At 42.2% G+C, this 17,378-nt stretch overlaps 1 protein-coding gene across 3 annotated transcripts in view; it reads left to right on the top strand.

The window, feature by feature from the left end:
- Window positions 1-4,440: 4,440 nt before the first annotated feature.
- stox2b (storkhead box 2b) overlaps window positions 4,441-17,378 on the top strand; it is an 86,033-nt gene continuing 73,095 nt past the window's right edge. For all 3 annotated transcript variants that reach the window (XM_066668500.1, XM_066668501.1, XM_066668504.1), the window contains exon 1: window positions 4,441-4,849. In XM_066668500.1, coding sequence (XP_066524597.1) covers window positions 4,519-4,849 — 331 coding nt within the window. In that variant the 5' untranslated portion in view covers window positions 4,441-4,518. The remainder of the gene's footprint in view (window positions 4,850-17,378) is intronic.

Here is a 17,378-nt window from a genome sequence, read left to right as displayed (position 1 = left end):
ACTGTGTTTATTTAATGGATGTTGTGTGTTATTATTCTGTCCCTAATGTGTGTTCCCTCTACACAACAATGACAGATACCTAACACAGAGAATCCAGAGAATGTGCATGTGACTGAAGTACTTTACTGAGTTATTTTCTCTTCTTTCTTTGATTCATTCATTTGTTCATTCGTGTAAATGGAAAGGAACACAAATATACATTGCTTTGTTTACAAACTACTCTCAACATAAAGTACATATGAATTTCAATTGGGAATTTTATACCAGTACTACACCATTTTATTTAAAGGCACTTGCGCATCCATACATTTTGATTTCCAGGGGGTTCAATGCGTTTGGCTTAAGTAGAGTGTATGTTCATCTGACAAGGGACCAAACAAGCACCTGACGAGAAGGATTTTAACCCTTCCTTTGGTGTAGTGAAGAAACCTGTTATAAAAAGTGACCTGGGTTTTCTCAAAGGAGATGAGAAGATCATGGTGAGGACCTATATTTCTGGGGATGTGCAATCGTTCTGTCTTGCTGGGATTCAGCATCAAGTGTTGGGCCATTATCTATGAAGCGATGTCACCTGTGCACTCTGAAATGCAATTGGAAACCTGAGTGACAGAGGATGGGAAGGAAAAAATAAGTGAGGTGTCTTTGTAGGACAGCAATAGATACCATGAGACGATATTAGATCATCAAGGGAGTAAGAGTAAAAAGAGAAGGGGCCCCAGGACTGAGCCCTGAGGGACACCAGAGAGAAGTCTACAGAGTAGATGTGGATTCTGGTTAAAGACCATTTCTCCAGATAAATCTAGAGCAACTTGTGTGCAGAGACAACGATTCAGAGGCTGGAGAGAGTATACAAGAGGAACTTGTGGTTGACCATGTAGAAGGCTACTGGTTACTGTTTGTAAGTTTTGATATTGTAATGGGCTCTGAGTGTGAAAGACAGTATATTGTTTTAAATTTTAGGTTTCCTCCCTGGGGAAAGGAGCTACCTCATGCTACACCATTAAGAGTCAGGGCTCTTAAAACTACATTAGCCACTCAAAAAAATCAACCAAGGGGGTTGTTTGCCTTACAAAATGAAAATATATTGAACTTATGTAAGTTATTTACATTTTGGCTGAGTACCTAATTCATTCTTATCTGATGTACATAAATATAGGAGTTTTTGGGTGAATAAAATATGTTTAGTTTGGTACAAATTTTGCTTGCTAGCCTTTGCTGCTGAAAGTAATTCCCTCTTTTAAAACTATTGTGAGCACTCAGAAGCAAAATTGTTTTTTAATTTTTGCGGAATAACCATTCACGGATTTGCCTTCGTTGTGGCATCAGTAATGTTTTCAGTTTAGCTGCTGGTCAGAATTTTAATGTAGTAACCAATTAGGGTGACCAGATCTGAGATGGTGAAAAAGAGGACATGTCTGGGTGGGGGGAGGGGTCCCTCGCTCCAGTTGTATGCTTAGCTGAACGTATGTGTGCTTTATATGAACCTTTATTTGCTACACAAAACATGGGAGTTTCTTTTTTAATTCACCCGAGAACTTACATTTATGTTTCGGCATAGCTGCTCGAGATGAGGGTAGGTACAGGAGCTTTGCCTGACGTAAACAAGGACTACTGACGTGCAGACTGACCAATTAAATGTTTACAGAGAAGGATATCGACCAATAACGGTAGCTCTACAGTCAGACCGTCCAATCAGAAGATTTTAGGCTACTTCACCACGCCCCCTTCTCACTCAAGCGAACCAATCGGAGTAGGTGAGGGCGGGACTAGTTTGTGAACGAAACGCTTCTTGAAGTTCTATGTAAGCTCTAGAAAAACAAAATGTCGGACGTTTGTGAAATTCCGGCCGGACATTTTAAAATCTAAATAAGACGATATGTCCGTGTAAAAGAGGACGCCTGCTCACCCTATAACAAATAGTAAAGGAGATTATAAACAGGGCAGTAATGACCCACAAGAACTGAGAAGTGTTCCAAAACATCATCATGAACCTTGTTGAAAAAGATGATCACCAAATGTGCAGTTCCTAAAAACAAGCATCTACAGTGAGTAGTTTTGCAAGAGGGACTAAAAACACCTTTTAACTGCCCGCATGCATTAATGGCTGATTACTTGTAGGTTCTCAAACATATATATATTGGCTGTATATTGTCGTTGTCCAAATGAATGCTCTGAATCTTCCAAATGTTTATCCTGGGGGTGTTGAATCCTTCCTGTAAAACGTTTCTCCTTGCTCCACAGTTCTGGTTGGAATTGAGCATGCTCAGTAGGATCCGCTCAATGTTTAGGGACTCTGCTTGTTTTTTAAATAAAGCTGAGGGATTTTTTTACATTTGTTGTGTTGTTTTATTTTTTTTAAATTACCTCTACTTAATTAATTTGGATGGAAATGAGGTGCTTCATATTGAATAAGTAGATAGAAATACATTTGTACTTGTTAATGGAACACGTTTTAGTTCAGTTGTATTAAACCACACTACTAAAATTCATATAATTTAACTGAAGTTTGTTGTACAAACAAATATTTAGTTTAGTGAAGGTCTGACAGTTTATACATGCATTCAGTCAACAAATGTAGCTTCCCAGTAAACAAGGAACGTCCCTGGACGTTCAAAATAGGTCTAAAAGTAATCTGTCCGTCAAGGACATATTTTAGACGTCAATGGACGTCCAAAATCCATCTTAATAAGTTAGTCAAGTGGTGACCAATTGATAATGTCAGTGGACGTCCAAAACGCGTTTTATACAAGTTATTTATTTCGGGACCAATTAATAACGTCAATGGACGTCCAAAATACGTCTAATGATCGTCTTTTCAATCTCTGTGTGTGGACGTATTTTCAACTTTCATTTTCAACCTTAAGAGAACGTTGATTAGACGTCAGTCATGACGTTATTTCAACGTTGAATCAACGGCTAATTGTTTACTGGGTTTGGTTGAAGTAGAGAAGAGTATATATGCTGATTCTACTTAATTCGTTTAGATGGAAATGTGTGGCGTAATTAAATTGTTATTTCAATGATTTCTTTTTTTGAGTGTACTATTATAAATTGAACAAAATTGTAAATAACAGTGTCCACTTGGCGTCACTGTAACTGTCACAGAGACAACTGATGATTGACTGCGTACAGGACATTTTTTAGAGGGAATATTTGCAGATGATGGCGCTTCTGAGTGTGGATACTTCAGAGTATGTACCACTCTGGTGGTCTAGAACTCAGAAGGCAGTTCCTGAATCCCTGAGCACAAGGAGCTGTTGATGATGGCACTGATGTCTTTAAAAATGGTAAAGTTTATTTATGTCTCTGTACCATTATGAAGCCGAGCTCTTGAGGATAGTAAGATAGTGAGAGGATGGATAGCAGACAAAATGTGTATTTAGAGAAAGATAAGCAGATAAAGAGATGGATCAATATGGAAAATGAGGGATAGAATGAGAAAGAGAGGATGAATTAAGAGACAGACAGAGAGAAAGATGGAGGGGGAAAGGTGGATATAGAAAATAGATGACTAAAGTGTGGAAGCAGAAAGGCAGAGAAAGAATCTAGAGAAGCGGCGAGCACTAGTCTCCAGCAGGTGGCGTCGTTCACGGCAATTTTTCACAGCGCGTGCGTGAAGGTGATCCAGTGAGTCAGAGACACAGATCTGGCGAGAGCGCGCGCGCACCGGCCCCGCGAGCTCCTGCAGTACCTCGAGGAGGAGGAGGAGGAGGAGGAAGATACACACACACACACACACACACACACACACACACCCCGTTCCTCACTCTCCTGTGGATATTTGCCTTGTTCCTTCGTCGGTTTATATTTACAATTCGCCCGGAGGTGTTTGTAAGTCGCGTGCGCTATGTGGCCTGTTCACGCGCAGGAGGAAGAGGAGGAGGAGGAGGAATAATAGCGATCTAGCGCGGATGATGCTGGTCAAGGTGAGCGGCGGGCGGATGAGAGCGTCGACGGGGCGCAGAGATCTTCGGACAGTGCGGGCGTGGAGCGCTCGCCGCAGTGTGTGGTGTTCCTCCGCGCTTTTCTTCTCCCGCTCCTTCTCAAACAAAATGTCCCTCCATCCAGAAAGGCAGTGAACTACACCTCCATACTCCACCTCTCTCTCTCTCTCTCTCTCCCCTTTTTCTCTCTCTACCTACCTACCTGTCTCCCTCTATTTTTCTACGTCTACAATCCTCCCTCTCTCCTCTCAGCCTCACACGTTCCTTCTGTACCTTTTCTATACCATCCACTCTCCGTCCCTTTCTCTACATATCTTTTAAGCGTCCTCCCTCCCTTTTCATCAGCATCTATCCCTTTCCCGCTTTCTTTCTGCCCTTCCTGTCCCACTCTATCCTTCCTTTACCCATCTCCTCTCTCTCTCTCTCTCTCTCTGTATTCCTCCAGCGGTGGTCTCGTGAAGCCTCCTGTGATGGATGCTCGGTGACCCCCCCTCCATCCCTCCTCAGTGTTTGAGAGTGTGTAGTAAGTGTGTGTGCGTGTGAGAGAGAGCGCGTGTGCGCGCGCGTTCGCGTGATGGAGCCGTTCCTGCAGCTCGCGCCTCACTCGCTGGCCATCGTGCTCTCGCGGCGGCGCGCGGACGGCTCTCCCGCGGGGGTAAGCGAGAGCGCCGAGCCGCCGCGGCACCACACCGGCTACGAGATCTTCGCCGACTTCAAGGCGCTCAACGCAAACTATTTCTGGAACAAGATGGTGGCTGACGCCATCGCCGAGACCTTTTTCCTGGGCTGGATAGACGAGCACGTGCTGCTGATCCAGGGCGAGGAGGAGCACCTTGAGGCGCTCAGAGAGGCCTGGATGAGAAGGTCCTTGAAAGCCCCTCACGGCTTCGACATCAAATACCTCGGTAAAAACCATTACTTTCATCTCATATGTCGCCTTCATCAATCAGACCTCCCTCATCACTGAGAGAATATATTCACTACTTACAGTACACATACACTAGAGATGGAACATCTTTTAATAGTACACCAGTGCAAGTACACCTCTAAAAAGTACACCAGTGAGAGTACAGACCTATAAATAGTACACCAGTGACAGTACACACCTCTAAACAGTACACCAGTGACAGTCCGCCTCTAAATAATACACCAGTGAGAGTCCGCCTCTAAATAGTACACCAGTGACAGTCCGCCTCTAAATAGTACACCAGTGAGAGTACACCTCTAAACAGTACACTAATGAGAGTGCACCTCTAAATAGTACACAAATGAGAGTACACCTCTAAATAGTACACCAGTGAGAGTACACACCTCTAAATAGTACACAAATGAGAGTACACCTCTAAATAGTACACAAATGAGAGTACACCTCTAAATAGTACACCAGTGTGATTACAGACCTCTAAATGGTACACCAGTGACAGTACACCTCTAAATAGTACACCAGTGACAGTACACCTATAAATAGTACACCAGTGACAGTACACCTATAAATAGTACACCAATGAGAGTACACCTATAAATAGTACACCAGTGAGAGAACACACCTCTGAATAATACACAAGTGAGAGAACACACCTCTAAATAGCACACCAGTGAGAGTACACACCTCTAAATAGTACACCAGTGACAGTCTGCTTCTAAATAGTACACCAGTGAGAGTACACACCTCTAAACAGTACACCAGTGACAGTCTGTCTCTAAATAGTACACCAGTGAGAGTACACACCTATTAATAGTACACCAGTGACAGTCTGTCTCTAAATAGTACACCAGTGAGAGTACACACCTATTAATAGTACACCAGTGAGAGTACACACCTCTAAATAGTACACCAATGAGAGTACACCTCTAAATAATACACCAGTGAGAGTACACACCTATACATAGTACACCAGTGAAAGTACACACCTCTAAATAGTACACGAATGAGAGTACACCTCTAAATAGTACCCCAGTGAGAGTACACACCTCTAAATAGTACACCAGTGAGAGTACACACCTCTAAATAGTACACCAATGAGAGTACACACCTCTAAATAGTACAACAGTGAGAGTACACACCTATAAATAGTACACCAGTGACAGTCTGCCTCTAAATAGTACACAGATGAGAGTACACCTCTAAATAGTACACCAGTGACAGTCCACCTCTAAATAGTACACCAGTGAGAGTACACACCTCTAAATAGTACACCAGTGACAGTCCGCCTCTAAATAGTACACCAGTGAGATTACGCCTCTAAATAGTACACAAGTGACAGTACACCTCTAAATAGTACACCAATGAGAGTACACACCTATAAACAGTACACCAGTGAGAGTACACACCTCTAAATAGTACACCAGTGAGAGTACACACCTCTAAATAGTACACCAGCGAGAGTACACACCTCTAAATAGTACACCAGTGACAGTACACCTATAAACAGTACACCAGTGAGAGTACACACCTCTAAATAGTACACCAGTGAGAGTACACACCTCTAAATAGTACACCAGCGAGAGTACACACCTCTAAATAGTACACCAGTGACAGTACACCTCTAAATAGTACACCAATGAGAGTACATCTCTAAATAGTACACCAGCGAGAGTACACACCTCTAAATAGTACGCCAGTGACAGTGCACCTCTAAATAGTACAGCAGTGACAGTACACCTATAAATAGTACACCAGTGACAGTACACCTATAAATATTACACCAATAAGAGTACACCTCTAAATAGTACACCAGTGAGAGTACACACCTCTAAATACTACACCTGTGGCAGTACACCTCTAAATAGTACACCGGTGACTGTCCGCCTCTAAATAGTACACCAGTGAGAGTACACACCTCTAAATAGTATACCTGTGACAGTACACCTCTAAATAGTACATCAGTGACAGTACACCTATAAATAGTACACCAGTGAGAGTACACACCTCTAAATAGTATACCTGTGACAGTACACCTCTAAATAGTACATCAGTGACAGTACACCTATAAATAGTACACCAATGAGAGTACACCTCTAAATAGTACACCAGTGAGAGTACACACCTCTAAATAGTATACCTGTGACAGTACACCACTAAATAGTACACCAGTGACAGTACACCTATAAATAGTACACCAATGAGAGTACACCTATAAATAGTACACCAGTGAGAGTACACCCTTCTAAATAGTACACCAGTGAGAGTACACACCTCTAAATAGTACACCAGCGAGAGTACACACCTCTAAATAGTACACCAGTGACAGTACACCTATAAACAGTACACCAGTGAGAGTACACACCTCTAAATAGTACACCAGTGAGAGTACACACCTCTAAATAGTACACCAGCGAGAGTACACACCTCTAAATAGTACACCAGTGACAGTACACCTCTAAATAGTACACCAATGAGAGTACATCTCTAAATAGTACACCAGCGAGAGTACACACCTCTAAATAGTACGCCAGTGACAGTGCACCTCTAAATAGTACAGCAGTGACAGTACACCTATAAATAGTACACCAGTGACAGTACACCTATAAATATTACACCAATAAGAGTACACCTCTAAATAGTACACCAGTGAGAGTACACACCTCTAAATACTACACCTGTGGCAGTACACCTCTAAATAGTACACCGGTGACTGTCCGCCTCTAAATAGTACACCAGTGAGAGTACACACCTCTAAATAGTATACCTGTGACAGTACACCTCTAAATAGTACACCAGTGACAGTACACCTATAAATAGTACACCAGTGAGAGTACACACCTCTAAATAGTATACCTGTGACAGTACACCTCTAAATAGTACATCAGTGACAGTACACCTATAAATAGTACACCAATGAGAGTACACCTCTAAATAGTACACCAGTGAGAGTACACACCTCTAAATAGTATACCTGTGACAGTACACCTCTAAATAGTACACCAGTGACAGTACACCTATAAATAGTACACCAATGAGAGTACACCTATAAATAGTACACCAGTGAGAGTACACCCTTATAAATAGTACACCAGTGAGAGTACACACCTCTAAATAGTACACCAGTGAGAGTACACCTCTTAATAGTGCACTCATGACAGTACACCTCTAAACATAGTTCACAAATACCCCAATGACAGTACACCTCAGTGCAGTACAATAATTAGGCCGAGAGTATACACCTTACCGGCACACCAGAACAATACATTAGAACTATTTTGAATTAAACAGAACATCAGCATTTTCATGGCACTGTGCTCAAAACATATTCAAGACCCATAGTACACCTGATCAAAGGCAGTTAGCAAATGTGAACAGTGGACACTGCTGAGTGAAAACAGATATTCTTTATAACACAACATATTTTTTTAAAGACTTAGCCTAATACAAGAAATTCTTATCAGAAACTGACAGTGCTTTTGTGTAAAATCTGATTTCAACTGCAATGTAATTCCTCTCATTTATCTTTTATCCATCCATCATGCTTTTCACCTCTTTGGTACGCTGCATTGTCTGTGGTTGGCAACAATTGCATCTCTAAGCTGGATATTTTTAAATGAAGTATTTCCCCCATAAAACCCTCTGACTGATGTGTCTGTGGCTGAATGTTTCTGGAAAATGTCACCTCAATTGCACAGGTCTGATGTGCAGCCTGGGCTCTGCAGGCTTGGAAAATAGTCAGAGGAGCTGTTGACCAAACATGCTAAGTTGGCTAACAGCATTAGCAGCCACTAATTAGCTTGAACCTTTGTTGTCATAATGCTAATTGGGGGCTAGCAGTTTTCATTCATTGTTTTTTTGGCTTTAACTGTTCCTTTAAGCTGTTTGTAAACCTGATGACCTGCACCCCCTTCGGATTCAGTTTCTATGCGAGCAAAAGGGATCGCCTCAGACAGCCTTTAAAGCCGCGCTCTGTAATTTTCAAAGCTGTTTAGTTTGTGTTGGCTTTGTTGTGTTTCTCTGTTTATTCCTGGAGGCAGTCCCTTAGATTCCTCCAGAGCTTTCTTACCATGAGCCAATAATAGGGATTTTTATTTCTCTTTGTTTACAAACAATCGACAGGTAGAGATTTAGAAATTTTGTTTGGTGCTTTTTTTTCCATCAGGTGGTCTGTGTTGAAAGCTCAGAGTAAATTGGCAGGGTGAGACTGTGATATTTAGTATTTTAGCAATAAAATAAAATTGCTGTTTTTTGGTAACAGCCTTATTGAGCATTTCTCAATGTAGGGTCTGTAGATATATTGTGTTGTAAAGGTTTTATGACATTCCAGTCAGATTGTGGGCTTAGCAGAGCCACAGAATTAGTCTGAACAAGTCTGGTATATTTTTAGATGTGAAGTATTTAATGGAATTTAATGGAATGGAACTTACTCACGCATTCACTTAATTAAATGTATAAAATGCCCTAAAAGACTGTTCTGTATGTTTACTGATTGTTTTCTATAGTAAAGAAAGAGGTTAGTGTTGGCATATTGATGCAGGAATTAGTTTTGCTTTCATGCAGCTCCAGGATCCTAGCGGCCTGGGTCCTATTCCTTTTTGGTGAGGTGCTGTATTCTCTCTGTGTTTGCATGGGTTTCCTCCATGTGTGCTGATTATCAAAAACATGTTGGTAAAGTCCCCGTGTGTGAGTGACTGGGTGAATATATGATGCCCTTTGATGGACTGGTGCATGCCCACTGTGCCCAAGAGTGTTCCATTTCATACGATGCTTTTGCATGGAGATTTGATCAGCTGAATACACGTCTCCACGATTGGTGCATCTTAAATCAGCTGAATTCACTTGTTATGTCTTGTCTAAAATCTATTGGAAATATAATATGCACAAAGCTAGCGTATCTTGTTCATTAAAATGATTATGTGTGTGTTCTTACTCTATTGTGGTTTGTTGGAGAAGGCCATGTGTGCTGTCTTCCATTCAGAGTTTTCTTATTCACGTCACTGATGTTCCCCTCCTTTATTCACACCAATCAGAGCAGAAACACACATCCCGTTTGTAGGACTATTTGTGGCCTGCTGGACTCGGGCCTAAGCTGGCACCATTCACCCTCTGAGTTCAGCCATTAAGAGACACTGCTCCAGGGTGGGCTGGCCACTATTGTTGAGCTTTAAGTGGAATCAGCGTAGGAGCAGAGTGACTGAGCAACAGTACATTCAGTAAAAAACACATTCAGTTCGCAGTCACAAATACAGAATTTAATTTCCACATGAAACAAACAAGTTACATCAACACGTTATTTTATTTCACATTTACATGTGTCTGAAGAACGTGTGTAAGTAACACCCATCTGAATCTACAAACACAGGTTCAGTGCATATCTTCATGTGCCTCTTTAGTGACATTTTACCTGACTCCATTTCTTTCTTTATTTTTTACCTCTCCCTCACTTTCTCACATTCTACTTTCTACTGTCTCTCACTTTCTTAAAACTTTCTCTCCCTTATTTCCTGTGAATTCAGCACATTTTTAATTTCTCTCTCTCTCTCTCTCTCTCTCTCTCTCTCTCTCTCTCTCCTACTTTTAATGCCTCTCCCCATTATTTTATTTCTATTCTTTTCTTTAGTTGTTTCTGCAGCCTCTTTCTGTTTATAGCGCTCTTAAACTTTCTGTTTCTCACTTTTATTAATTTTCACCGTCTGTTTTCTCAACATAATCTAGTCTCTCTCTCTCTCTCTCTCTCTCTCTCTCTCTCTCCCTCTCTCTCTCTCTCTCTCTCTCTCTCTCTCTGCCTCTTTGTGTTTGTTTTGTCTTGCGGAACTGAAGTGACCCCTTTAAAGAATTGACGCCTCCCTCCACTGATGGACAGGAACGCTCTCTTTATGCTTTGTTTTCTGTTGTGTCACACTCTAAATGTTAAGGTATTAATGTCAGTTAGGAACGGAATTTGATCCTGTGATGAGTTTGTAGTTACGTTTGTGTTCTGCTAATCTCCAGCTGAGTCCAAACTATGTACACTGAGTTGTGTTAGTGGTCTTTTGTACTGTGGTCACATGCAAAGTTTGGCACATTGTGGTGGTCTAACGCTGTGGTGGTCTCAAGACCAACTGTGGCTGGCCCGTTGTGTGACAAATAAGTGGCAGTTAGGAAAGCAGCCAAGTAATACGTTATAAACATTAATTCAAGGAACATCTACTTTAGCGTTTGTTTCTTTAGTTTAGCTTTTGAGCTACGAGGCTTTTTTGCTAATGGATCATTATCTACAAGAATTGGTGATGGTTAATACTTTTATAGAGACCATATATGTTATAGGTGTTCTCTGACCACATAGGTGCACTTATGTAGGTAGGTAGTTGTTAAGTTAAAATGTGTTGCTCTGCATACGTTGCCCACTTTCACCTTGTTCTTCAGTAGTCACGAGTAGGGCCACAACACTAGTACTATATTTTGACTGGAGCCTCATATTCATCAATGAAAATGGTGGTGGTGTGTTAGTGTGTGTTGCCCTGGTATGAGTGGATCCGGAACAGCAGTGCTGCTGGAGTTTAGAAACAAGGACGGTATTATGATGTCATTATTCTATGTTTACATACTGTCATAATTAGATATGTACACGGATTATTGGCAGTACTCATTTGCTCAAGGCCCAGTTTCCAGTTACAGTTTTTTGCAGCTTTAACATAATTAATTTTACCATAATATTAAAATGATTCAGTGTTCAGACTTAATTATTACATAAAAATATTTGCAAACAATTTCTGCAATCTGCGCAAATCTCTGAAGGGAGTTACTGAGTCTGGGATGGGACCCATTCACATTAACACACTGAACTAGAACAATGTAGAAAATAGTTTTTTCCAGGGGGAGGATTAGCCTGGTATGAATGTGCCTTTATTTGCTCTGTGCTTTCTGGCAACACGAGCTCTTGTAAACGTGACTTTGCATGTTTTGTGTGTGTGTGTGTTGGTATGCCCTGTGCGTATGGGGTGGGGGTGTATTGTGTGGTCTCTTCACCGCATATCTGCAGGGGAGCTGTGTGTCTGTACAGGTCGAGTGGGAGAGAAATGCCCCCAGCTCTCTGTCTGAACATAAATCTTCCTCTGCTTACATCTTACCCCCTTCTCCTCTGATCCCAGATCACCTTCCTACACCTCAGTTTTAAATGTAGCCTTTAACCCCTTAATTGCACAGTTCTTTCTCCAAACATTTAAAACACGCCTCAAGTTGTTAGTGACCCAGCACTGACACCCAAGTCAAATAAACGTACATACTGCCACAATGGTACCCCCTGAACCAAACTGTAAAACATTTCATCGACAACAGGAATAAAAAGATAAGGGATTTTTTGGGTCAATGTTTTTGATGTACACTGAAAAACAAACACTTATAATGTGTAGAAATATGCACTACATCTACCTGGATTAGCATTGCATAGAAGCCTGGTCATTTCTGCATGGTTCAAATATCACTGCTTTGAATACAGTAGGCTACCGACACATGGCATATACATTCTGCTCTAGTGGAGTACAGTAAATCTGTCATCAAATATAAAAACTGTAACAGTAAAACACACACACACACCGGTGCACTATATGGTCAAAGAACAGAGGGCAGGCAGCCATCGAAGCAATTGGGAGCGGTGCAGAGTAATGTGTTTTTCTTTAAGGGCACCTCAGCCCTGGTTGTTGAGGGAGGAGACAACGCTGTTTTTTTCACTCCCCCCCACCCCCCAGCTCCAATGTTCCTGCTGTTTGAGGGGACTGAACCCCAAGCCTGCTTCTCTAACCTTTAATATAAATAAAACAGCAAAAGTAATAGAACACAAGACTTTTGTGCATTATTTATTTACTTATTGCATATAACTTTAGTGCAGTAACAACCATCTTGCCATTGTTTCAGTGGCGAAATATAAAAATAAAACACAGTACAGGGGCGGCACGGTGGTGCAGCAGGTTAGTGTCGCAGTCACACAGCTCCAGGGACCTGGAGGTTGTGGGTTTGAGTCCCGCTCCGGGTAACTGTCTGTGAGGAGTTGGTGTGTTCTCCCTGTGTCCGCGTGGGTTTCCTCCCACAGTCCAAAAACACACGTTGGAATGTGGATTGGCACCTAAGTGTCTGTATGTGTGAGTGTGTGTCACCCTGTGAAGGACTGGTGCCCCCTCCAGGGTGTATTCCTGCCTTGACCCACCACGACCCTGAACTGGATAAGCGCTTACGAATGAAAATGAAAACACGGTACATTAAATAATACTCAATTTCATGAAAATGTGGTTGAAATGTTATCTTTTACCACTTACAGATATCATTCTACTGACCACTGGTTGCTAAGATATGGAGGGTTTGGTCTAAGCTACTGGAAATACTTTTTTGCTAGTATTAATATAACTGAAATAATCTTTAAAAAAACAATAAATCATTAAAAAAACAATATATATATATATAGTTTTTTTAATGATTTGGCCAATTTACAGGTGACACAGCAGAATTGGCAGGTAGTCAATGAATTGGGAGAAAATTAGTAAAAGTTTTCCATAGGTAAGAAGCATTGATCAGTTCTTCGATCCCAATAGTTGTTCCAGTGTTTTAAGTCATTTTAACATATGAACTCCATTCAGATCCGGAGAGTTTCTGGAGTTACCCTTTCACACATGTAGGGCTGCATCCGAAAGTGTGTACTTCAACAGTACTTACTGAATTGGATCCAGTGCGCACTGCCCAACCGTTAAAGCTGGGGTTGCATACTTCAATTTCACCCAATGAAGTACGTCATGCGTACATACCTTTCGCGTACTGTTTGACGAATACTATGTATTCAGACACCCTAGTCCTTCTCGCATACTGCGTTTGCGCACTGTTCCGTATGGAAGTACGCGATTTCGGACACAGACGTTCTCTCAGCTAGAAATGTTCCACATGTTTTAGGCATGGGGCTTTTCCTCTTGTGGAGGTAAAGTGTGATTCTCTCTAATATTAGTGACAGGTCTTATAGAGTGAGGCAGCAAAATGATAAAACAACCTGAACATAATAAAAGTACAAGGTGCAGAGTGGGAAATGAGGTCCCAGGTCACTAGAGGGATTTGAGGGTTAAAGAGCTGCTACAAACAGCTTTCATCACTGTAAGAATGAATGGTGGCTTTTTTTTCCAGAAGCTTAAATCTGAAGGAAGGATTGGAGTGAGGGGGCGGCTGTGTCCCGTGGCCATTTGGCCTCTGCTCTGATTCACCTCCTGACTTGACATCTACACTTAAGGGCATGTTTGTTTCCTGATTTTAATCACTTCCTCCCTTTCTTCGTGACCCTCATCTCCATCTGAAAATGGATTTAATTGTAGGAACTGAGTTTGAGGTGTTTGGTGTGTTGTTGTCGTCGTTAAGGAAACAAAGTGATTGAGGTTTTGCAACTTTGCGTTGAGATGCAGCTGCTGTAATTTGTGATAAGCAGATGAACCATCCCACTGCCTTCACTGGTGAGTCACGGTGCGGAACTGCGGCTGTGTGGAGCAAGAGTCAAACATTGAAATGGACTGATCCGTGAAGTGGGGTGGTGGGGGTATGGAACAGTAGTTGCTCTCTTGCTCCTGCAAGTCACACTCTTCTTCCCCATACTTCTTGTTTACTCTGTCCCCTAGAGGAAACTTATGTTAAAGGGGCAAAACTCATATTTTCAGTCAATGTGAACATTAATTACGGGGGTCTGGATTAGAGCTATGACAAATATTGATACAGCGATATACCGTATTGCTTTGCTTTATGATACAATGCCGCCAAATAATGATTTCATATTTAATTTTCATTGAAATATGCAGGTGCTATAGGGCGGCACGGTGGCGCAGCAGGTAGTGTCGCAATCACACAGCTCCAGGAGCCTGGAGGTTGTGGGTTCGAGTCCCGCTCCGGGTGACTGTCTGTGAGGAGTGTGGTGTGTTCTCCCTGTGTCTGCGTGGGTTTCCTCCTGGTGACTGTCTGTGAGGAGTGTGGTGTGTTCTCCCTGTGTCTGCGTGGGTTTCCTCCGGGTGACTGTCTGTGAAGAGTGTGGTGTGTTCTCCCTGTGTCTGCGTGGGTTTCCTCCGGGTGCTCCAGTTTCCTCCCACAGTCCAAAAACACACGTTGGTAGGTTGATTGGCGACTCAAAAGTGTCTGTAGGTGTGAGTGTGTGTGTGTATGTATATGTGTGTGTCGCCCTGTGAAGGACTGGTGCCCCCTCCAGGGTGTATTCCCGCCTTGCGCCCAATGATTCCAGGTAGGCTCTGGACCCACCGTGACCCTAAACTGGATAAGCACTTACAGATAATGAATGAATGCAGGTGCTTTTAATAGACCCGCTTTGAAACAGACAAAGTCTATGTAATTGAACTGTCTTGTTAAAATAAAGTACATAGGCAATGCAACAAACACGTGCAGTCACCACAGAGCTGTTCTGCTTTCTGTGATTTTAAGGTTACTATACACTGAAATGATGACCCACTTAGACATGGACAGGGTATGTGTATTAGAGCTATGAAGCTAAGCTATGTACTTTATTCTACATTATCTCATATTAGTTTTCAGATTCCGTGAAACTGACGCCAATAAATATATTATTCCTGCCATTTCTGTGAATATTATCTTCAATCACACAGAGGTTGAGATGTGTCATAGAGGATCATCCTGAAATACATTGAGTATCGTAGAATCACAATATCATGACACCATAGTTATCATGGGCAATGTATCGTGAAAATATCACATCGTGAGGTTGTGAGGTGTTATTCCTGCCCCTTTTCTGAAACACCTACCAACCCACAAACCATAAAACAAGTCTACTTGGTCAGTCTTTTAAGTCTAAATATTTACCTGGAGTGCAAGTCCTTTAGAATGATATCACTGTATCGCTGTGTGTGAGCACTGTGTGAGCTATGTGTGGCTCGTTATCATTTAACAGAACTGGCACCGAAACTGGTGGTTCTGAGAGCTGTTAAAACAGGGTAATGCTGCTGTGGTTTTTTATCCTTGTGATATTTTGACCTTGTTTTTATATATCATTCTATAGTGTGGGCTATTTTTCTAGATTTTTTTGTTTACAAGCGCAAGAGATACCAAACTCCAGCTTCGTGAGCTGCTATGAGTAACTCTGACCTGACCAGTCAAAACCCAAATCTCCAAATGACCTCACCACCAGCTTCCCCAGTTTAACTCAATGGGGCTGGATGAGTTGGTACTGCATGACTAAGCCATGGACAGATGGTCGTGAGCTACCTCATCCTCAATACATCATCGTCATCATCATCATCCTCAGCATCCTGTGCACAGCTCCTGCTGTGAGTCATGGGGAGACAGTGGGCAGGCCTTAGAGCCGGGGAATCCTGCAGCTGTACGCTGATCCCGGTGGTATTTCCAATGGTAAGGTCGCCCTCGTCTCATCCACTTAAGAGGATCATCCTCATAAACTCCGGCTCAGCTCGGAGCCCAGCATTAGGTGTCATTGTAAAGAGCTCCCCCTGCAGGAGCAGTAGCAGTCATTTAACCACTTGTGATCCGGATCTCTTTACATATAATTCAATACATGTCATCACATACATGTTAATCTTGCTGACAGGTGTCAGTGGCTGTGTGGATACTAGATTGACGCTGGTTTCATTATGGTTTGAACAAAGAGGTAAGAACAGGGGTGGGTGGGTTTAAAAACTCTCTTACTTTACAAAGGGAATATATTGATTTTTATTCAGCATTTCATCATGCCTGGGTGGCACGGTGGTGCAGCAGGTAGTGTTGCACTCACACAGCTCCAGAGACCCCCTCCGGGTGACTGTCTGTGAGGAGTATGGTGTGTTCTCCCTGTGTCTGTGTGGGTTTCTTCCGGGTGCTCCGGTTTCCTCCCACAGTCCAAAAACACACGATGGTAGGTGGATTAGTGACTCAAAAGTGTCAAAGTGTGAGTGTCTGTGTTGCCCTGTGAAGGACTGGCGCCCCCTCCAGGGTGTATTCCGCCTTGCACCCAATGATTCCAGGTAGGCTCTGGACCCACCGCGACCCTGAACTGGATAAACGCTTACAGACAATGAATGGATTTCATCATGCGTGTAGATATGTTGGTCACTGCGCTCTGACTGGACACTATGGGCTTTACACGTTCAGAGAACAATGCTGTAATGTGTAGAGAGATGTTCCTTGACCTAATGGATAATAAATACAGTGGCATATTAAGCTTTGTCTCTTTACTCATACTTGTGGCTGTGCACCCTTTAGTCCTGTCCCATTAATCACACTTACAGCTTTGCACCCTTGGTTTACGGGTGCTCCTTTAAATGTACAATGGTGCCCTCTATGAGCCCTTAATCAGACCTTTACTTAGAACCTCCACTGCCTTTACAGACATTTAGGCAGTTTTACAGTTTGTCTTGGTTCTACCCAAAATGTCTTCCTCCAGCATTTGCCTATGGCTTGCTCACATGAGCTATTCATTTCATATGTGTTTTAATTTTCAATGTCTGTAAAGTTACTGTGTGACATCATCAGGTTATAAAAAGTGCCATACA

Source organism: Hoplias malabaricus, chromosome 4, assembly GCF_029633855.1.
Source record: "Hoplias malabaricus isolate fHopMal1 chromosome 4, fHopMal1.hap1, whole genome shotgun sequence".
In the NCBI taxonomy this organism is placed as follows: Eukaryota; Metazoa; Chordata; class Actinopteri; order Characiformes; family Erythrinidae; genus Hoplias; species Hoplias malabaricus.
Note: the sequence above shows the minus strand (reverse complement) of the source record. Positions and strands in the feature narration are given on the sequence as shown.